The following is a 22348-nucleotide window of genomic DNA, read 5'->3' on the forward strand; positions in this document are numbered from 1 at the left end:
CAGCAGAGGGGAGGTGTCCATGTACCGACCTGGGAGTGGCTATAGCTCAGTCTCAATCACCTGATTCCATTAGCCAGCCTGTTTGCCGGCAACAATTTGGCCCTTGAACTCAGTCATTAGCACAATAACCAAGCCCCCTAATTGCAGAAATAGAAAATCCAGTATCATTTTGATGAACGTACTATCACTGGAGCAACCCTTGTCTCATCTGTGCTTCAGGTGACAGTCTAAACCGGACCATTTTTACTTCTATTTTTTTTTTATTTGTGTGTCATTTCTCCTTTGTTGATTGTATTTTCTAGAGTGGCTGTTTTCTGTGCTCTTGGCTGTCCTTTTTACACCAAAGCATTCAAACTCTTGTGCTGTGTTTTTCTACACTCACTGCTTCTTCCCCTGCTGGTCAGTGGATGGGAATGAACATTGCAGGGCTTTCCTTTTGATCTGACTCCCCAGGAGGGGGAAATGGCCTTGGACCCCAAAGCCGCTCAGCCTCCTTGCAAATGGCAGAACCTTTGTTCAAGCCCTGCCCTTGTCTCTAATCTTCCTCTGCATTCCAAATCTTCTTGACATTGTTTTTCTCTGGTCTCCTGAAATAGCAATTCAGCGCCTTCACAGGCGGCACAGGGACCATAATAGGCAGAGAGTGCTCCCCCCCCCCCCATCCTTTTGCAGGGAGAGTGAAACTTCCCAAAGTTAGCCAGAGCCCCTTTGCATTGCTGTGTTTTTAGGAAGGAATAATCCTTTTCTCTCAGAAGCTGGTGAAGTATCACCTTCCGACTAATGAGAGTCTTTGCGTTCCCTTAGTCTCCAAATAAAACCATTTGCCTGCTACATCAAAATGTCTACAAACTTTGTGAAATGTAAAAGGAAACTACAAGAACTCGTTTGTGGCATTTAGATTGGTCATTACAAAAGTCATACCCAATTGTGGCTATATATATATTTTCTTTCCCAGACTGGCTGTCTGCCTTGCTATCTAGCCAGCTTCCTTGCTTTTTTGTACTTCTGAACTGAAATAGTGCAGTTTCTTGAAAGATCTCATTGAACAAATGAAGCTTGTACTTCAGAGCTTGCATTTAGTGCTCTTAGATCAGACGTGGTCAGGCCTTCTCCTTACCTGAATGGGCTGCCTTCTGTGTATGGCATGGGTCATAAACAAGGGTAGTTTATGGACTTTGGTTTCCTTTAATGGAAAATGAACCTAAAAGGTTATGTGAGTTTTTAAAGATGTGCTTTGTTGGGTTTTCAGGGCTTCTTGAGTTGATGCCCTGACATAAGTCGGCAGGTGCCTGGAGTGACATTGACCTGTTCTGCTTTGAGTATCTTTTTTAGAAGGAAAAAGCAGGATATAAATAAAAATAAACAAATAAATACATACTATATGAGGCCAAGTGGATGCTGCCCACCTGCTCTTGGCTCATCCACAGCCTATGGGGGTCCTGCTTGCAGATGGAAATCGCCACTACTCATCACCCCCCCTCCCAGGTGTGACCATTACATCCTCCGTCTTTTTTGACAACAAGCCAATCATTTATGTGAACTACACGACTTGTCCCTGTAGAGAACTGCTTCTCTTCTTACATTGTCTCAACACCTTGTATCTCACCCCGCCCTGACTATCCCTATAGACTAAACAACCCCAGCCTCTTCCTTCATATGTAGCATTATAAGATTTGACTTGCAATTAGAGGACTGGGAAGATACCAGTCACAAGTATTTTTTATGTTTTTGCATTATTATTAAAGGTAAAAGTACTAACCATAGAAAACAACAGGTCTGGCTGAAATAATGATAGTGATAGCTGCATAGTTCCTGAAAGTGGAGTCTTTTTTCTATGACTCTTTCTTAAGAATGGCATTAACTGTGAACATTGGGGACTGGCCGGCTTTGTGGCTGGGGCAAATATGTGGGAGGGTGCCAGGCTGTCACGGTAAGCCCATAGAGTTCAATAAGTCAGAAGGACAGAAAAGGTACAAAGGAAAAGAAGCAGTGGCAAGTCAAGAAGGGGAAGGCAGCATGCATAGCTTGATCCCCAAATTTGGTGGTGCAGATTGTGGCAGTAATAGGGCATATTACGCTGGTGCATTTCAGTGACTGTATTTCTATTCAGCAAAGAATGAGAATGGGTGGAAAGCTTTTGCACTTGTGCAGCATTGTAAACAGTGGGAATCCTCTCAGAGTGTGTATTGGGTTTGAGGCATCTCATTGGTTTGCAGTTAGTTTGATGATGGAGAGACGGCTAAATAAAAAAGGGACGATAACAGCAAGTTCGAAAAAAGTTCAGTGTCACTCATTGTAGCGTGTGCATTCTCAGCCTTTCCTTCCAGCCTTGTATGTTAAGTGCTATGACAAAGGCTAGGTTTAACGCTTCCCAATGAACTTCATGCCTTTGTGAATGTAACCTGGGTTTAACCTGGGTTTTACTGGTCCTGGTCTAGTTCTTGACCTGCTGCCCACCAGTCTTTGCCACTGACTGCTTGGCTTGGAGGTGTCTGTTACACCAGTAGGCAGCCCTTGGGCAGAAACACTGGAGTGCTTTTGTTCTGCTTCAAGGCCCAGTGGGTGAGTTGCTCCCAATTTCAAGGTCTGCTCTCCCTGCTTCACTGACTTCTGTGCCAACGGTGTCAGAAGGCCATGTCTGTGAACTGAGCCATTCAGATGCTTCCAGGGGGAGTCCCACGCATTTCTCATCATTCTTGATCTGTGGACTGCCTTGGCAGGAAGTCTCAGTGGTTCCAGCTAATGGCCTCCAGAGTCTCCAATCTCTTCTTCCTTCCTGCTTTCAAGTCTGCCTTGACTCGTGTAGATCCAGTGAATGAGAGGCTTCCCAAAAATCCCTCTTTCCTTCACAGCCTTGCTCTTTCTTTAATGAGCTGAAGTCCAAAACACCTGGAAGGCCACAAGTTGTGTAATGTATTTATTTATTTATTTGTTTACAGTATTTATATTCCGCCCTTCTCACCCCGAAGGGGACTCAGGGCGGATCACATTATACACACACAGGGCAAACATTCAATGCCCATATACATAGAACAGAGACAGACAGACGCAGAGGCAATTTAACCTTCTCCTGAGGAGATGTTTGACTCTTGCCACAGGGGAAGCAGCTGCTTCATAATCCACTCTGACTGCACTTCCTCATTCCAACTTTGTAAATTAGTTAAATTTGTGTAAGCCTGCCTTAAAGAATTAATATCATCTTAAGGACCAACTTCACACATCAAATGCCAGATTAGGGATACTGTCCCTCCCCTTTACACTACAGGAAGGTCTTTTGGTATGGGTCACTCCTCCCCTTCACTCTGGTGATCCAGTCCATGTCAGTGAGATTTGGAGGGGTCTCCCCATCGAGAGGGAGCCCTGCCTAGTTCTCAGTCTCTCTTGGAGATTCCTGGTTGCTGTTTTGTTGAATTTTGTTTGATATAGTTTAAACACTGTTTTTATATTTTTCTGTTCTATTTGTGTTTTAATTGGATTGTTATATGTTATTATGTTTTTGACTGCATTTTTAGTTGATGATTTTATTGTATGTCTTGGGCCTGGTCCCGCTTCTAAGCTGCCCAGAATCCCTTTGTAGAGATGGTGCCAGAGTATAATGATACAGTTGTTGATGTTGTTGTTATTATTGTTGTTGTTAAGATGTTGGAAGAGCTCTTTCCATTCCCCCAGGCATCTGTTTCTTTCTTTAAATGTCACCAGAATTTTCCTTGACCTTTCTCCCGATTTCTCTTCCTTCCTGCAGCTTGCCCTGAGAGTTGTGGCTCTCCTGGGAGCTGCTGTTGGGAGAAATGGCAATTGTTCCTCTCTCTCGGTGCTGACTCTCTCCTTCGCTCTCCCTCCTGTGCATCCAAAAAGGGGCCAGTGGGTTTGTCATTCTGCCTAAGCTTCTGTGTTTCAGCACCATTTGAGCACAAACCAGAGTTTGCAAGTAAGGGGTCAGCAGATGGTACTCATTCAGCTGCAGAAAGTCCTGCCACTTTTTCAGACACCTTTCATTGCGAATGAATAGTGACTTGTAGCATTGTTAACTTTGCCTGGTCAGGGTGAGATACCAGAAACACACTGTTTCCCTTGAAATACACCTTAGTGAAAGCAATATATACAGACTTTAAATAATTTACAATATCCCTGTAGCTGTGGCTATTCCACTGGGCCATTCAGAAGAATATTGTGGTATTGGGTCAGATCAAAAACCTGACTTATTAATCCAGTATTTCCTCTGTTTATTTTAAAGTGTTCTGCATTAAACAACATCTAATGATAAAGTAAAAGTGGCCTGCCTTTCTTCTGCTATAGAAACCTGTTCAAGGTCCATAACAGTGGTTGTAATTGCAGAAGTGTGGACAAGGAGCGTCAGGGTGAATTGATTCAGGGTTTTCATTAAGATAATATATCAATTTATTATTCAATAAAAATGTTCCTCAAACCCATGATAGTCAAATAAGAGCTGAGCGTTGCCAGTGGCCACTGCCACAGTGGTTTTTGGCTCCCCCACCACGGTTTGCCCCATAACATTTTTTGTGCTTTGGGTTTCCCCCAGTCTGTGGGTGTTTCTTTTGGGTGAGTCTGGAGCAGTGCCGTTTTGGTTAAATGCTGCTTTGAGTTTTCTTTGTGGAGAGAAAAAGCAGGGTATTAATTAACATAAACATTATTATGGTTACTATTATTGGTGGCTAGTGCTTAACATCAGCAGCGGGGAGGCATGTAGGGCCTGCAGCAGAAAACGGCAGTGTATCTTCCCCATTGTGGCTGCAATATTCTTCTCTTCTCCCCCTTTTCTCCTTGGGACTTCTCAACAAGGTTCAATCCTCAAATCTACTGCCTGTGTGTATATTCATGTTTGTTTGCCCTCATGTTAGATTTGAAAGGATTCTTGCAAATCTTGGGGATTCCTCTAGCATTTTCCTCTTGTTTATCTGGGCCTCTTTTTGGCTATAGTTTTTTGGCACTTGTCATCTTTTAGGAGGAGCGCTCATTTATGTATAGCATCACCAATTAGAATTGTGCCAAGCTGTGTTTATAAGATGGGATGCTTGAAGGTGGGCTGGCCATCTGTATTAAATAATCTTGAGGACGTGAGAGCCATGCAAGTGCTTTGAGTCTCTATTAAGCAAGAAAAAGTGACATATACATAAAGATATTAATAACTATGTGATGCTTTTGTGTGGAACATCCTATACAATTTTTCAGGTTCCTCAGCAAGCAGTTCTAGTTTCTCCTTGGAAATCCCCAAATGCTTTTAGTTTCTTTCTCGCTTGTAAGACCGCTAGGGAGTGGAAGAGTGTGTCCAAGGATGCAAAGCGTTCTCTTCTTTGCAGGGAAGAAAGCCATGGGGTTAACCCTAGTGCGGCACATGAGAAAGAAGGCTGTGTGTTTCCTTTCATCTTGTGAGTGTTGGCTCCATGGCCTGGGAGCCCTGCTGCTTAATGCAGTGACATTTTGAGCATGACGATGGAGCTCAGCGCACAGATGGCCCTCAAAGCACTCCACTCCGCTCCTCCCTGCTGCCAATTAAGCCACAAGGTGCTCCAGAGATTTAATGGGAAGCAAATTCAGTTCTCCCGGCACCGGAGCGGAAAAACAGGTTCCCCACCAGGCCACCCTGGGTTCCTCTTCTCTCTCTCCTAACTTATGTATGTATTATTTATGTGTTTTGTTGAAATATTCATATCCCACCCTATAGCCAGGGCAGCAGTTTACAATAAAATAAGTTTAAAACAGTAACTTAATGACAGTAATTTTGAAAGATTTAAATATATTTTCCCACCATTTTTAAAGTAAAGATTAAAACATATTAAAAACAAAACAAAAAACAATTTCAAACAGGTTAAACTATATAAACAAAACCGTTCAAGTATAGCAACTCTCTTTATCACTATAAAATCCCACTGGGTGACCCTGGGTGAGTCGCACACTTTTCGCCTCAGAGGAAGGCCAAGGCAGACCTCCTCCCAAGAAATCCTCGTCATAGGTTTGCCTTAAGAGTTTCCATAAGTCAGAAACAGCACGAAGCCAACTCCACAACAAACAGCCATAGAACATGTTCCATCCTTGGATGAAATCAGTTAAATCAGGCATGGACAAACTTCAGCCCTCCCGGTGTTTTGGACTTCAATTCCCTAGGAATTGTAGGGGTTAAAGACCAAAACACCTGGAGGGCTGAGGTTTACCCATGCCTAAGTTAGGTGCAAAAGCTTTCCTAAAATAAAGCCAGGTTTTGTCTTGATACCAAATGAATGTAGTTGTCTCTCCGTATTTGAAATTGTGTGTTCCAGTTGAAAGGAAACCCCCAGAAGTGCTGTGCATGTCTGCTTCTGACCTCTTAACTGTGAGTGTTTAAAGGCGCTCTTGCGAGGGCATTTATACACTGTCTTCCAATGGTGTCTTTGGTACACCTTGAATCATGCTCCGGGAATTTATTGAGTCACCACAACTCCTCAGCCCTCTAGTTTCCTCCTTTGAGGGGAAAGTAGTCCTGGCTTTTGGGAGCATCTTGGAGGCAGTTTGACTTCAGACTTAGTCAAATAAAGGATGGCAAGCATGCCTGGATTGGCATTAGGTGTCTTGGTTGTGTTAAGCATGAAGAGACCCATCCCTTGTTTGAAGAAGCAAAAGAATCTCACAGGAAAGGATTAATATGGCGTCAGTTTGTGTCTGAGTTTGTTTACATGGACTTTGAGGACTTTCCAGGCTCTTTACATGTATAATTGCATATTACTTCTCTTAGAAATTGTTCCCTAGTCTTTATGCCAGGCTCCTGCACATTTACAGAAGGGGAAAACAGTATTTAATCTCCTGAAGGGGCTCTCCCTTCAACTTAAAGCTGCTGCTGTTGTTCGTGATATTACTATCTTGCTTTTTTTCTCCATAGTTGATACCCAAAGCGGTTCACAACTTAAAAAGCAATGCAATTAAAAATGTACAAAAGCTAAGTAGCTTCAGGCTCAGAGTCTGACTTGCTCTCTTTCATGACTGACTTTCATACAGATTTCTGCCCTGTGGATTCCTCTCACCTCCTCCATTATATTCAGTAGCAGTATCTGTGCTATCATGAAGTGGTCTGTGAAGTGGAAGTTTACATAAGAGGTGGGGGGCATCTTCCCTCCCTTCCAGTCCTGTTTACCTTGTTTACAGGTGATTACTAGGTGTTGTTAATAATAATAATAATAATAATAATAATAATAATAATAATAATAATAATTTTATTTATATCCCGCCTCCATCTCCCCTGAAGGGGACTCGGGACGGCTTACAGCAAAATCAAAATACAAGCAATGATAAAATATGAAACATCAAAGGACAACAACAAAAACCAATAATAAAATACACACAATAGGCGAAGAACACAACACAGAATTAAAACACCAGATTAAAAACAATGAGGTTGCAATAGTGGATAAGCAAGGTGCACATTATGAGTAACAAATTCGTAAATAGATAAAGTGCATTAGAATGATTTAAGGTCACATTAGGTAGGGAGGAGTCCTGAATAATATCAAGCAATCAGGAATCAGTCTTTGCATGGTACAGTTAGCCACTCCATCCCTTTGCATTCATTGATGCAGGGTGAGCTTTGGGTATTCTGTTCAGTCTCCTGTCCTGTTCCATGTGTATATGAAAGTGCTGGGAAAAGTCTCCTAGGGCAGGCATGGGCAAACTGCCCTTCAACTCCTACAATTCCTAACAACCAGAAGTTTGCCCATGCCTGATTTAGGGTAATTGAATAGCTACCCTGTTTCCCCGAAAATAAGACATCCCCGGAAAATAAGACCTAGTAGAGATTTTGCTGAATTGCTAAATATAAATCCCCGAAAGTAAGACCTAGCAAAGTCTTTGTTTGGAAGCATGCCCAATGAACAGAACACCAGAGCATGCGGGATTGTTAAATGTACATACCATAGAGTGTTGTACATGGAAATAATGGTAATAACAAGAAATTCTTGATAGGATTCACAATTTGGTTATGCTGGTTTGTGATGACAACTACTGTACAGTATATAATAAATGTTCATTTTTTTGTTCAACAATAAATGTGAATTCTTCTTCATGGAAAAATAAGACATCCCCTGAAAATAAGACCTAGCACATCTTTGGGAGCAAAAATTAATATAAGACACTGTCTTATTTTCGGGGAATCACGGTATCTCCAATCCACTCCTGTGCTTGAGGAAGTCTCTTAACTAGGAACTGAACATACATAGCATGCTTGAAGGCCATTGCAATGGTCATGCCTCCATCCTGGTGTTTGTAGTTTGGTGGAAGGACTTAGGGTCATCGAATAGCGATCTCCAACTCACTCCATGCTAGAGGTGCAGCACCATCCATGTTTAGGCTTTTCCCTGGAACTCCTCTCCCTCTTCATGCTCCTCCTCATTCTTCTGCCTGGATCAGAAGAGGGCCAGCAGGTGCTTAAACCAGGGCCAAAAGGCAGGGAAGGGCTGAATGGGAGTTCATAAGATGAATTCACATTCCCAGAGATGGCTCCCCCGGGTTGTTTTTGTGATCCTCTTGTGGGGATCAGTTTGCTACCCCAAAATGTCCTTGAAGGTGTGTAGAAGGCATTTTTGAAATACCCTCCTGTTTCTGATGTAGGCCCAAGAAGCCTTTTATTTTAAAGCAGGAAGTGACTTCCACTCATGTCCTGTTGTCAAAAAAGGCATCTCCTGAGCCCATCATGGGGCCCCTTTAAAAAGGGTGAAAATACCCCTTGGGATTGACGGTCAAAGATGTATTGTGTTTCTTTGTGGAGTGGTGTGCCGTGAACATGGATGTTTCCAAGAAAGGAGTCTCGGGGGACTTATATGCAGCCCTTTAACCTTCCACAGTTGCTGATCAGCAAGCATGGGCAAACTTGGGCCTTCCCTCTAGGTATTTTGACTTCAACTCCCACAATGCCTACCGGCTGTTAGGAATTGTGAGAGTTGAAGTCCAAAACTCCTGGAGGGTCCAACTTTGCCCATGCCTGCTCATCAAGCTCCAGCAGCATCGTGGTCAGACTGCTGTAGTGTGTGTTGCATGTGGGTCCACCCTTGAAGACCTTTTTGTTGCTGTATTTTGGAATCATAGCCATGGGGAAGGCAGAAACCCCCCCGCTCCCCCCAGCCAGACGAAGAAAAGGTCAGAGTGAAAAATGATGATGATGATGATGATGATGATGACACTATGTAACAAAAAAATCTGTTCCTGGTTTGAAAAAGTTAATTCCTGTTTATTTGTGCAGTCCTTACTTTGAAAGTAGTTGTGATATTCCAGAAACCTCCTTTTTGTGGCTGCCACAAGCTAGGTTGAATTGGTTGAGACTCAATGAAATGTTCATTCAATGTACTGAAGAATGTCCTGCAAAAACAAATGCAATTTAATAAACTTTTCCCATGTTTTTATGGATAGAACCAATTAGGAAATGACATTTATAACCCAGGAACAACAACAACAACAGTAGTATTAGCATGAGAAGACAGGGCCCTTCTCCTTTCCATGGTGTGGGGTCTGCTCCTCCCCTTCAGTTAATCAGAAAAAGTCTGGAGTCTGTTTTATTTGTCCAAGTTGAGCAAATAATGTAAGTGTCTTTGAGGCAGTCCTGCTGCTGCACTGCCATTGTTAGTTCTGTCATTTTAATGCCGTTTTTCTTTTTCTCTTATGATGGTTGGTGTCTTTTTGGTGTTAGGGACCCTATATCCAGATCTGGAAGGTGGCCATGATACAAGAATGTGTCATCATCCTGTCTTGACAGACTAAGCTCCTCCATTAAAGGCGGCCCCAGAATAATTTTTCACGGAGTAATCCTCCTTCCTTTCAGCATCCATTCTTTTCACTCATTTTGTCTCCTCCTTTTAAAATACATTTCAAGTCAGAAAGACTTTGCAGAACCAGGTCAATTTTTTATTTGTTGGTTGTTGCCAAGCCAACGTGTGCAGTTTTCATACATACTTATAGCACCATCAGACCTTCCCATTTCATTTAAAACTGCTGCTGATATTTTTGGAGAGGGAAATGCATCTATTTATTCAATTAGACCACGCCTCTTTCCCGGGATGGGTTCCAAGGTAGCTTACAGGAATTTAAAACGAAATTAAATTAAAATCTTATTTTACAGAGATTTAAAAAACAATTGAATAACAAGATTATTAAAGAGCACTGTCAGAACAATTCAAAACGCATTTAAACTGCAATTACTGATAAAATATTTAAAAGGATACAATGCCGCATATCTCTCCCCACACTCTGCTGGTACATAGTTTATATCTTGAGCCCAATTCTGCAACAGAAAGGGAACAGCAAGGAGGCCACTAGGATTGCTGCGAACTGGGTGGTTTGTATGGTTATACACCCTCGGTGCAGAAACATTTTGGTTTTAGTATACAGCTTCCAGCAATCAGATCTCAGTGACAGGTCACTTGCAGGGAAAGTACTGGGGGAAAGTTGAAGTAAGCAAAACTGGGATCCTCTTTCTGACTCAGGCGGATGACTCATTGCTTGACATGTGTTCACTTTTTTGGGGGAAGGAGGGAGTCCTGCCCAAACCAGGGGCCAAGGAGGAGGCTGGGAGAGGCCTTGGCTGAGATGGACACACGCCCTCTGCTTTCAGGCTTTCAAGTGCTTGACCGGATGCCTTGCTGTTGGTTTCTTTCTGTCTGACAGAATGGGTTGGGCTGGATGGCCTTTTGAGGTCCCTCCCAGGAAGAGGTGCCAGTATGAATGATGCATAGACAGATCCGTCTTCTGTTAATTCATTTGTATGGGGTGTGGGAATAGAATTGGGGAGCCATAACACAATGGAGTTAGGAGGGACTCCCAAATGCCACCCAGTCCAGCCCCTTTCTTTCAGGCAGGCAGAAACACATTTAAAGCCCTCCCGACAGATAGCCATCCAGCTTTTGCTTATAAACCTCCAGAGCAGAAAACTCCACCACATTCCAAATGCAGATGTGAAAACAGAGGCATTTTTAAGAGAAAAAAAGAATGGGTTACGAATTGCCCATAGGTACAGAAATGGGAAAAGGTCCAAAATTTTATTTATTTATTTATTTATTTATTTACATCATTTATATTCCGCCCTTCTCACCCCGAAGGGGACTCAGGGCGGATCACATTACACATATTAGGCAAACATTCAATGCCTTTTTAACACAGGACAAAGACAAACAAACATAGCTCCGAGCGGGCCTCGAACTTATGACCTCCTGGTCAGTGACTCATTGCTCTCCCATCTGCGCCCATTGTGAAAAAACTCTAGGGAAAAGTATGGCCAGTTTATATATACTGTTACAGTGCAAGTTCATGTGTATGTGGCTGATCCAGAGAGTGGGTGGCCTCATTCAGCATCTCCAGCAGGTCACAATGGAGCCCTGAGGCACACAGTTCAGCAGTGAACTGGAGTAACACAAGAGTCTCCAGGAAATGCCTTTTGAAAATGCTTGTTTTGTTCCGCTTTAGAGACTGGGACACAAGGGAGCAATGGATTAAAAGGGCAGGAAAAGAGACTCCTCCTGAACCTTGGGAGAAACTTCCTGAGGGTTAGAGCTGTTGAATAGTGGAATATGTTGCTACCAAGAGTCCGGTGGTGTCTCTTTCTCTGGAGATTTTTAAATAGATGCTGCATGGCCATCTGTCGGGAGAACTTGCATTGGACTAGATGGTCTTCAGGGTCTCTCCAACTCTAGGGTTCAGTGATTCGGCTGTTTACTCTGTTTTAAAGTATGATAATGTTTTAAATTGTTTGTTTTACGATGTGTGTTTTGATTGGGCTTGTCCCCGTGTGAGCCGCTCCGAGTCCCTTTGGGGAGTCCCGAGACCCTTTGGGGAGATTGGGGTGGCATACAAAAATAAAGTTGTTGTTGTTGTTGTTGTTGTTGTTATTCTGAAACCTTTCCTGAAAACACAAGATCATAGCCTTCTCTTGGCATTGCTTGGGGCAGGAAAATGATTCATTCCTGAAAGGAAACAAGAATGTTGGTTTCATACAGAAGTCTAGAGCTATGTCCTTCCTATTTCCCTATGTCCTTCCTGCCCTCCTTTCCTCATGTTCACACACACATTTTCCTGCACTCTCACACATTCTATTATTGCTTCATAGGCCATGAAATTCGGGGAGTTTTGCCTCTGCGGTTTTTCATTCTCTAGCCATCCTAGTTGCATACTGCTGTTTGCTGGTATAAAATTAGATGGTTTTGTACTTGGGCTTGCAGAGTTAGCTTTGGAAGCATTGACTGGTGCTTTCTGGAGTATTTGCGGACAAAGTATGAACTTTTGCCTTATTTCACTCTTTGGGATTGTGCAATCATTGCTTCTCAAGATGGCTGATTTTCCGTCTCCTTTTGTTTTATGTCGCAGGCATAGACTTCAAGATCAAAACTGTTGAATTGCAAGGAAAGAAGATAAAGCTACAGATATGGTAAGTGATGCTTCTGGAATATGTTGCATGTTGTCTGGCTTAAATGCAAACACTTTCAGAAATAATTTGCATCAAATGCAGGTGAAAGCATTTCTACATAAATGTTGGAAATGTGTGTATAATCACAACAAAACCACAGAAGGAGAAAAAACCACAAATTCAATATGAAGGAAGATTATTTTGAATAAGCCTTGCTGACATGCCTTGGAAGCCCACCTTCCTCCTTCACAAGCTGTAATACGTACGAAAACAAAGCGATAATACAATAACTATACTAAACAATAACTAAAACACAGAAGTTACTCAAATAGTCAAATGTGACATTCAGTATGAAACCTTAAGTGTTTGTACTTAAGTAAACATATGTACACCTTTATGCCAAATGAGTCTTTAGTGAGCAGAAGCCTAGCAATGCTCTTCTTCCATATTTTTCATAAGTGAAACTAAACAGTTTGGATCCATTTTATTTATAGCTCAAGCCCCATATCCATGGGGAATACATTCCAGGACTTTGTGTGGATACGCAGCACCGGGAGTAATAGAGAACACTACATTTTCATGCTCAGAGTTCATGTTATGCCTTTCGCTGTTCATGTCTTGTCCTGTGGAGGGGAGAGCAGCCAAAGGGAAGGCTGCTTTGAATCTCCTTGTGGAGAGAAGAAGTGGGGTACAAAAAAACATCGTCATAATAAGTAATGGCCCACATGTGCAGGGCTGGAAGATAATGAGCCTGTCTTGGGCCTCCACCCCTCCCTCTAACTCTGCTGAGGCAGGCATTGCTAGGCGGAATATCCCAGAAATCCATAATGTATTGGCAAAGTAGACTCATAGCGCTATGACTTTGGAGTGTGATTGGGCCCCTGTACTTTGAATGAAGAAGCATTTGTGGCTGCATTTGCAAAATGGAGTAGTGGATTTTCAAACTCAAGCCATGTGTTCTCATTGTTTTCAGCATCAAGGCCTGGGTTTCAAAGCGAAGAGTTTTCTGTGGATGTGGGGTCTGACACATATTGATTCCTTTCTGTGCAAATTGGGTGCTGCTTCATCAGTGATGCTTCTCCAGACCCATTGGCCACAGAGTTGAGAGAGTAGTCTGTCCTTTTACTACACTTATATGGATGGCAGGGCCAGGAGCGCACCTCCATCTTCCCAATTCCCTTTGAGTTTAACTGCAGTCCTCACTATAATTGTGTGTGTGTGGGGGGGGGGGGGCAACAATAGATTTTCCCAAGAACCAACCTCTTGCTGTGAGTGATAATAATAAATAATAATAATAAAACTTCATTTATACCCCGCCACCATCTCCCCGTGGGGACTCGGGGCGGCTTACATGGGGCAGAGGCCCAAACGATATAGAACAAAACATAGGCAACATAATACAAATCACACTATAAAAAGATAAAACAGTAATACAATATATCAATTAAAACAAAAATACAGGATAAAAAATTGCTTATAACACATAAATGGTAAAATGATGATCCTTGGGATATGGCTCTGGAGGAAGGGCTCGAATCTCCACCTGACTTTGGAAACCTAATGGGTGACCTTGGGCCAGTCACATACTCTCCATCCAGGAAACCCCACAGTAGGTTCATCATAAATCAGAAAGGGCTTGAGGGCATAGAATGAGTTGTTCCTGATGCGGGATAGGAGCTTCCCTTTGCCAGGCAATTGCTCCTCTATAGTGTTGACGCTCCATGTCTCCACCTGACCTCAGTCCTGTTAGTTGACTGTTTGCAACTCCTGCCACGTTGAGTGAAAAGCACGAATGGACTCTCTGTGGAAGGGAACTGGTGTGCCATAAAGGTTCAAGCTAGTGGAGGTTGAGGATGGACAGGGAGAAAAGGCAGCCTTTATGCAGAGAGCCCAGGGTCAGTTGAGGACAAGTGATGGTGCCTTCCTTTGTGGCAGAAGGGGGTTGGACTGGATGGCCCTTGGGGTCTCCCTTCCAACTCTAGGAGTCAATGACATCCCGGTTGGGAAGTACGGCTGGAGTATTTTCGAGGGACAGACAACAACACTAAGGCCTGATCCCCCAAGTGCCCCCAGAATCTAAGAACCTGTTCTGTGTGGTGGAAACAAAACAGCCATGTGCTGAAATGGCCCCTTTTCCCTCCTTGTTTGAAGGCTTCACTTCCTTCCTTCCTTCCTTGTGCCTCAATTGCTGCACTCACTGAGGCCCTCCTTCTCTTCTTCCTCCCTTTTGAACTTTCTCTTTTTGCACCCTTTGCTTCTCTGCTGGGTCTGTGGTTTTCTGCCATTCACATCACTCCTCCTGCTGTGCTTCTTTTATGACCAAGTGAGGCATTGCTTCTTTATCCAAGCTGCTTTCTAGGTCATCTATCTCCTCGCTTAACCGGACTGTATGTCTGCCCTGTCTTTTATACTCAACCCCCAGCGTCTCTTTATCTTTTCTGGGGACACTGAGCGAGAGGATCTTTCTTGCAGCTGAACTGGCAGAGACAGTTAGTGGGACACAAAACCTGGGCCTTGTCTGGTTATTCCCTGTCCGGCCATTGAACCTATGGCCCTTGATGGAGGAACACAAAGTGCACCTGCACTGTAGAAGTAATACATTGACACCGCCTTAATTGCCATGCTTCAATGCTATTATTTATTTCCAATATTTCTATCCCGCCCTTCTCACCCAAAGGGACTCTTGCTATGGAATACTGGGAGCAGGCATGTAGCCGGGGGTGGGTGGGGGGGCTTGAGGGACTCAGCCCAAATCAAAATCATGGCTACGGGACTGACTGAGAGTTGTAGGTTTACAAGGGATTCAGCCTCCTGTGCCAAACTGCAACTCCCAGGATTCCATAGCATTGAGCCGTGGCTGTTCAAGTGGTGCCAGACTGGATTAATTCTATGGTGTAGATACAGCCTCGAGGCCTCTCCACAATGTAAAGCAGACTAAATGCAGGCACCCTCCCTTCAGTGCCCAGCTAAATATTGACTAAAGATAGGTGTGTAGGTGTGTGTATTTATTTGCTAAGGACTACAGTGAAATACAAATGTGCAAATGACCTTCGTGACCGTATCTCCTATCACAAGCCTACACGATCCCTTCGTTCATCAGGGGAAGCTTTCCTGTCCCCACTCCCGATATCCCAGACCCGCCTTGTGGGAACAAGGGAGAGGGCCTTTTCTGCTGTGGCCCCCCGATTGTGGAATTCTCTGCCCGCTGAGATTAGGCAAGCCCCCACACTAGCAGCCTTCAAGAAAGACTTGAAAACATGGCTCTTTCGCTGTGCTTTTGGAGAGTAACCATTTTATATTTCTTTTCCGTTGCTCCCCCTAATATCTATCCTCCAGAATACCCCACTCCCTTATGACCCTGTTCGCTGTGGTTTTTATTTTTATGTCTTTCTCACCCCAAGTTTTAACTTAATGTTCATGTGGTCTGCCCTTGTTTTCATTGTCTCCTTGTTTTATTTTGTAATGGATATTATTTACTGTATTGCTTATTGTATTGTGTTGTGCTGTTCTTTTATATGCTGTTTACATTATATTGTTTTGGGCATGGCCCCATGTAAGCCACCCCGAGTCCCCGTTGGGGAGATGGTGGCGGGGTATAAATAAAGTTTTTTTATTATTATTATTATTATTATTATTATTATTATTATTATTATTATTGTGTTCCTTCCATTTATCAATCCTATGAGAACCTTACAGGTATATAAGATTCCCCCAGAAGTGTTTGAGCGTTTTTCTTTCATGTACCTCAAACTGTGAAAAAAGAGTTGCTCCTGAGATGCCGTTGCTTCATGGGACTGCATATTACATGTGAGGAACAGGTAGAAGAGGCTGCTTCCTAAGCCCACTGGGTCCATATTTCCGGGCCGGGGGGGGGGGGGGGGTGGTCTCTTGCCAAGGGCCGGAAGTTTTGAAGCATATGCTGGAAGTCTATCTGTTGGAAGGGCTTGGGTGGTGTCTTCCCCCATGACAGAAAGAAGAGGATTAGACTGGATGGGCCTTGTGGGTCCCTTCCAACTCTAGGATTCTGGTTCCACCTCCTCCTTGGAGAGCTTCATCTCATAATGCATTTCCTTGGCAACGACAACAACAGAGCTGCCAGCGCAGCAGGAGGAAGTCCGGTGGGAAGGAGGGAGGGAAGGGGCGCCTTCGACCCCATCTCAGCCCAGTGGAGCCCAGTCCCAACCTCCTGAAAGAGAAAGCACGTGAGAGGAGCAGACAGATGGCAGAGCGCAGGATGCATCATCATCTGGCCCCTTTCTCCTGCGCTTTCCTGGACCCTGGGCCTGAGTCCCCCCCTCCTCCTCCGGCGGTGTCCCGTGGGAGCGGGGCGGTGCTGGAGGCCTCGCTGCTGGACCCGCTGCTGCTCTGCGGAGAGGCGCAAGAAGCCCTCGAGGGCCATATCCAGCGGAAGCGGCTCCAGCTGCTCTGGGGGCTCCCTCCACTGGTCCGGGCCTCGCTGGGGGCCTTCTCAGCGGCAGAGGCGGTAACGGATCTGAGGGCCTTCCTGCCCTGCGAGGCGCTGAGGGGATCCCCAGGCCCCCATCGGCCCCTCTTCCCTGTGGAACGGCGCCACGCCCTCGAGAGGCACCTGCGGGAGAAGCTCCTCCACCGCCGATGGGGGCCGCCCCGCCACCTCCACAAGGCCCTCCATCCGGAGACACGCAGAGGAGGAGAAGAAGAAGGGGCCCCTGCTGAAGGAGGAGGAGGAGGTTGTTCAAGCTCAGGGGAGGCCCCCCACCCAGCCCCACTGGCTCTGAGGCACCGGGGTCCGATGCTCCCGGCAGGCGTGGGCTCTCAGGAAGAGGAGCCGGAAGAGGAGGAGGAGGCATGCCTTCCGGGGGAGGACCAGTGCCGCTTCCTGGAGCTGCACCTCCGGGAGAAGCTCCTCCACCGCCACTGGGGGCCCCCCAGGAGGGTCCGGGACTCCCTCGACCAGGAGCAGCAGGGGCAGGAAGAAGGGAGGGCTGCTCCCAAAGGATGGAGAGAGAAGAAGGGAGGGTGGGCTTGCGCTGGACTCGCGGATGGTCTGACAGACTGACTGGCTTCAGGGAGAACCCAGAGAGCCTCCCCCACTCCCCAAATACAGGTGCCATTGCAGCCTCTCTGTTGCCACGTAAGGGCTCTTTTTCTCAGAAGCGTCGCAATTGGGGAGGGGTCCCTCTCAGGGTAGCCCCAAGGCAAGCTCCTCATTGGATCATGGACACCAAGTTAGAAGAGCAAGGGTCCTCGAGTCCAAACCCCTTTCTTTCTACCAGGCAGGAAGGCACCCTCCAATCCCTACTGACAGAGGCCCATATCCATCATAGCCAAGTGTGATTGTCTTCCAAGGGTAGAGTCTTGATGGTGGGTCCATAAGTGACTGTGGAGACCTATTCTGGATGCACATGATCTTTCTTTCTCAGTGAAGACATTTCCAGATGAAAGGCAGTCCCGACAAGGGTTTTCTTGAGGCACCTTCCATCATTCCATTTCCCATTCTTGACCTAAGAGGAAAGTAACTGCTTTGGGAGATGGTGCTCTTTGGGCATTCGAACAATGTGGCATTTGGTATAGCAAAGTGGATGGAGGAGGATCATGGCTTTAAGGCTGGTGGTCTTTGCTTCTTTCCGAATGCTGGTGTTTGTCCACTTGTGTTTTCCCAAGGAATTTGCAGGATTTTTCAAAGGCAACACTGATGGAGTTGTTCCAAAAGTCAAGAGTGGTGTTTGTAGATGATCCATGTTTTGCAGATGTATAACAGAGTTGTAAGGACAATAGCTTTTTAAACTAGTGTCTTGTTATCCCTGTACGTCCTGATACTTGAATACTCTTTGCTTTCCTTTAAAAAAAATGCTGTACTCACAGAGCTTAACTTTTGCAGAGAGGTAGTTGCGTAAGTAATGGAAATGGTTAACATTTTGTACCGTTGCACGATTAAACTGTATTTCTGGCATTGCAGGGGCATTGGTTGGTGACTTTTGCTGGTGGAGCACTTTGGTTTTCTCGATGGCAAGTGAGAGGCCAAGCTTTTTATACGCTTCTCAAAAAAGGTGTTTGAAGTGGCTTGTAGGTCTTCCTACGTTATCATCAGCATATTGGAGTTCTATAACAGAAGCTGTTGTGATTTTATTATTGGCTTTCAGTCTCCTGGAGTTACAAGAGCTTGCTGTCTGTCCAATATGTGGTTTCCACACCAGTGGGATGCTTCCCATCAACAAGGTGCAGAATCATTGCTATGAAGATGGACAATAAGGTTGGGGCAATATCTCATCCTTCTTTGACACCTGATCCATTGTAAACGGGTCACTTTGAGAACTGTTGCTATCCAAGACTGTTGCCATCATGTCCACATGGAGGAGCTATAGGATGTTCACAAATTCGTCTGGTTTTCAAGAGGATGGTCCAGAGAACATTAAGATTCATGGTGTCAAAGGCCTTTGCCATGTTGATGAATGCCAGGTACAGAGGCCGTCATGCAGTGAAGATATGTCCACTGTTCCTCTGGAGGGATAGAAGCTATTCCGAGATTCAGGGAAAATGTCTTCTGAAATAGGTAGAAGGTGGTTTGCAAGAATTCTTGTGAGGATTTTCCCAGCAGAGGTAAGCCTGCTAGGATCTTGGTCACCCACATTTTTTCAGTGAGCTTGTGGAGTTTGTCAGCTCAGGTTCACCCTCTTTAAAGGTTTCAACAGGGATCCTTTCAGGTCTGCTGGCTTTGTTATTTTTTAGTTGGTTGATGGCTTTGCTGACTTCCTCTCAACTAGGCAGTGCTGCAAGCTCATCATCTCTGGTTTGTTTTTGTGGGATATGCGAGAGAGCCTCTTTGGCCACATTGGAACCACGGTTAAAGAGGCTATGGTAGTGCTCTTTTCAATGCAGTGCAGTTGATCTTTTGTCCTACAGCAGTTTGGTTCCATCTGATTAATGTAGAGCAGTGGTTCTCAACCTGGGGTCCCCAGATGTTTTTGGCCTCCAACTCCCAGAAATCCCAGCCAGTTTACCAGCTGTTAGGATTTCTGGGAGTTGAAAGCCAAAAACATCTGGGGACCCCAGGTTGAGAAACACTGATGTGGAGGGTGTATGCCACAATGTATTGGGCTGAGGAGGGTCTCACTGGGCTTGAAGTGAGGAGGGGGCACCTTGGGGGGGTATGAGAGGAAGCCTTCCTTTCCCTCCTCTGCTAGGGTTTTTTTCTTTCTATCTCTTTTGACCATATTTATTTGGGGAGGTGGGGCGGTCAAAGTGTCAAGTAGGCAGCTCAGGAGCCAGAGGGTCAAACGTGGAGGTTTTATTCAGCCATGAGCACTTTTTTTGGGGAGGGGGGAGCTGACCAGTTCCTCCATAAGGGAGAGAGGGGAAGCGGGCAACCCCACAGGCTTAGATGACAGTTAGTGGGAAAGACATGTTTAAACACTGACTTAAAACTAACCTTCATAAATGTGGGCTAGACATCCAATACTGGAACTGGAGGTCAGTTGTGACCAGTTCTGGTGCCATGGATTTTGATTCTGGTGCAAATAGAGGGCAAAAGGGGGGAATGGGCCAAGGGGAAGAAGGCGTATCAAGTTACCCTGATCAGGACCACCTTCCTCCTGGAAATCTATGACATCGCTTTGAAAGAAGGACCCTGCAATCCAGAATAGGTCTCCACAGTCACTGCCTGGACTGTATCCCTGGAAGACCATCAGACTCACTAGCATGTGAATGCACATGCAGGTGGAGGACTGTGTGTGATTTATTGTGCATTCAGGAGCACATTTTGTGCCTTGGTGAGTTACCAAAACAGTTCTATGAATGTGTGCCTCTGCATGCAGAGATTTGCATTGTTTCTCTGTGAAGTGGGATATGGGCCTTGTTTTCTGAGGCTCTGCTTGGCAGCAGCCTGCTTAACTCCGCTAGTCACTGCAATATCTTGGATGCAGCCTGTGGGCCTTCCTGCAGAGCCAGGGCTTGATCCCAGATATTTTGGAAGCCCTACAAAAGGAAACTGCCTTTCCTCACCTTGCTTCACACATGGAAGTGGAAAGTCACATTTAATAGGCAGGAGAGACCAGGCTTTGGGGGATGTTGTCCCGTTACGGAGAGGAGTGTGGGAAAGACCCAGGTGAGAGACAACCAGGGAAGCTTTCATCGCCAGAGACAACCATTCCCTCCCGAACCAGGAGGATCACTTAGCTTTTCAGAGCATAGCGATGCATTACAGCTATTATGCGATTCCCCTGCTATTAATATGAAGGCATTAAAGTTGTAGAATTGCTTCTCTTCTAAAAGCATTATTCTCCAGGGTAGACACTGAACTGTCATCACATTTCCAACTTAAACTGCTCTCTGTTTCCGTCTCACTGCCTATTTCCCATCGCGAACGTGTGGTGCATTATTCATAGGGCTCCAACCTGCCACTATTGTGACATGACCAAGTTGATTTTCTGCTCTTCACCGTAAGGCAAATATCCTGACCTAGGCACCTCCCCCCCCCCCCCCCCCACTTCACTTGCCCATTTTCTCCAAAGAAGCTGCTAGAAAGAAGGAACAACCAAAACTGTTGTGGCATCTTAAAGACAAGAAGGTGCATTCCATGGGTTCACAGTTACTTCCCCTGGTGCATGGTATGTCCTTGGTGTGTTGTGTTGATAGGCAGGGAACAGTATGTGCCCTGAGCAGGGATTAGGGACTGGTATAGTTTGGCAGCTATGTCCACTCATGGCAAACATCTTTTGGACATATAGTATCTCTTATTGAAGAGACTTTGAATCAGAAGTGTTCCGTGTTTGAATGTTTTTCATACTTCTGTAGTATGAAGATATCTTGGGAGAGGAGACCTAGGTCTAAACACAACATTAATTTATGTTTCATAAGGACTTTATTGTATACATAGGCCAAAGGAACATTTATAGACAGTATTTTTAATAACGTGCACAAAAACAGGTTTGTGTACACTGAACCACCAAGACAACAAAGGTGTCACTGTCTCAGTCACTTGCATTTTGGAATCTTTGAAGTTTTTGGAATTCCAGATAAGTGATGCTCGACCTGCACCTGTCATTCATTGTATACCTGCCATATAGATATGTTTGTCCACTGAGAAGAACGTACCATAAACCGAGGAAATCCGTTAAAGCCTTCAGCCAAAGGCTTTCTAAAGTAAGTGCCAGGGGACCCATGCTCTGCAGGAGCAGCAAAAAGCTGCCCCTCTTCAAGGACGGCTGAGGAGAGACAGGGACATTGCCATGGGACTTGCAGTGCTATTCCAGCAGGTTGTGGATGATGGAAAGATGAAGCCGGGCTTTTATATCTACTTCTTCACAGCCACGTCTAACTGAATCCTGTTTGTTATGGGGGATATTGGTGGGGAAGCATCTCCCACACAAAATGTTCTCTTTTTCTTTTGGAGACCTCACTGTGTCTCTTGTTGACTTCCCTTAGCAACAAGACACAGAAGCAACGTTTTATTGTTGCTGAAGCAAATAGTTCAAGTACTTAGTTTATAGGCATTAGGGAGCGTGGATTTATCTTTGGGTTTGTGAGATGAGAGGCCAGTGGGAAACAATGGACTCATCTTGCTTACCTGAGGAGGTTTCCACCACAGTGATTTACCACAATTAAGTCTCAAGCAGCTGTCATGTGGCAGAGAATTTCAACTTCACATGCAAAAAGTCCCACATTTTGGCTAAAATTACTAGCATCATATTGCTGTTTTGTGTGCACTTGAACTACGTTATGATCCCCATATCCATGGGACACATTCCTGGACACCTACTTCACACATCGCTTCCTTGGGCTGTTGCGCTTTGGAAGTTCTGGCTGCGCATAAAGATTAGGAGCTCCACTGTGGGGTAAAGCCCAACATTTTGTTCCAGTCCCCCTCATCCAGAGCATGATGGGCAGGGGATCATTGTACCCATCAGAGAATGTATTCATGGTGACTTCCATCATAAATAATAGTTGCTTTTTAGTGCAATTTCTCATGTAATTCTTCCCGTGACATAGAAAATTGCACCA

General features: G+C 44.9%; 1 protein-coding gene across 2 annotated transcripts in view; it reads left to right on the forward strand.

Moving 5' to 3' along the window:
- rab10 (RAB10, member RAS oncogene family) overlaps positions 1-22348 on the forward strand; it is a 51509-nt gene that overhangs the window by 13289 nt on the left and 15872 nt on the right. The window contains exons 1-2 of one of the 2 annotated variants that reach the window (XM_062966675.1): positions 11396-11513; positions 12331-12391. In XM_062966675.1, coding sequence (XP_062822745.1) covers positions 11411-11513; positions 12331-12391 — 164 coding nt within the window. In that variant the 5' untranslated portion in view covers positions 11396-11410. Of the gene's footprint in view, positions 1-11395; positions 11514-12330; positions 12392-22348 lie in introns of those variants that run through there. The other variant, XM_062966674.1, reaches the window with a different exon arrangement.

This window comes from Anolis carolinensis, unplaced genomic scaffold, assembly GCF_035594765.1.
Source record: "Anolis carolinensis isolate JA03-04 unplaced genomic scaffold, rAnoCar3.1.pri scaffold_27, whole genome shotgun sequence".
Classification (NCBI taxonomy): domain Eukaryota; kingdom Metazoa; phylum Chordata; class Lepidosauria; order Squamata; family Dactyloidae; genus Anolis; species Anolis carolinensis.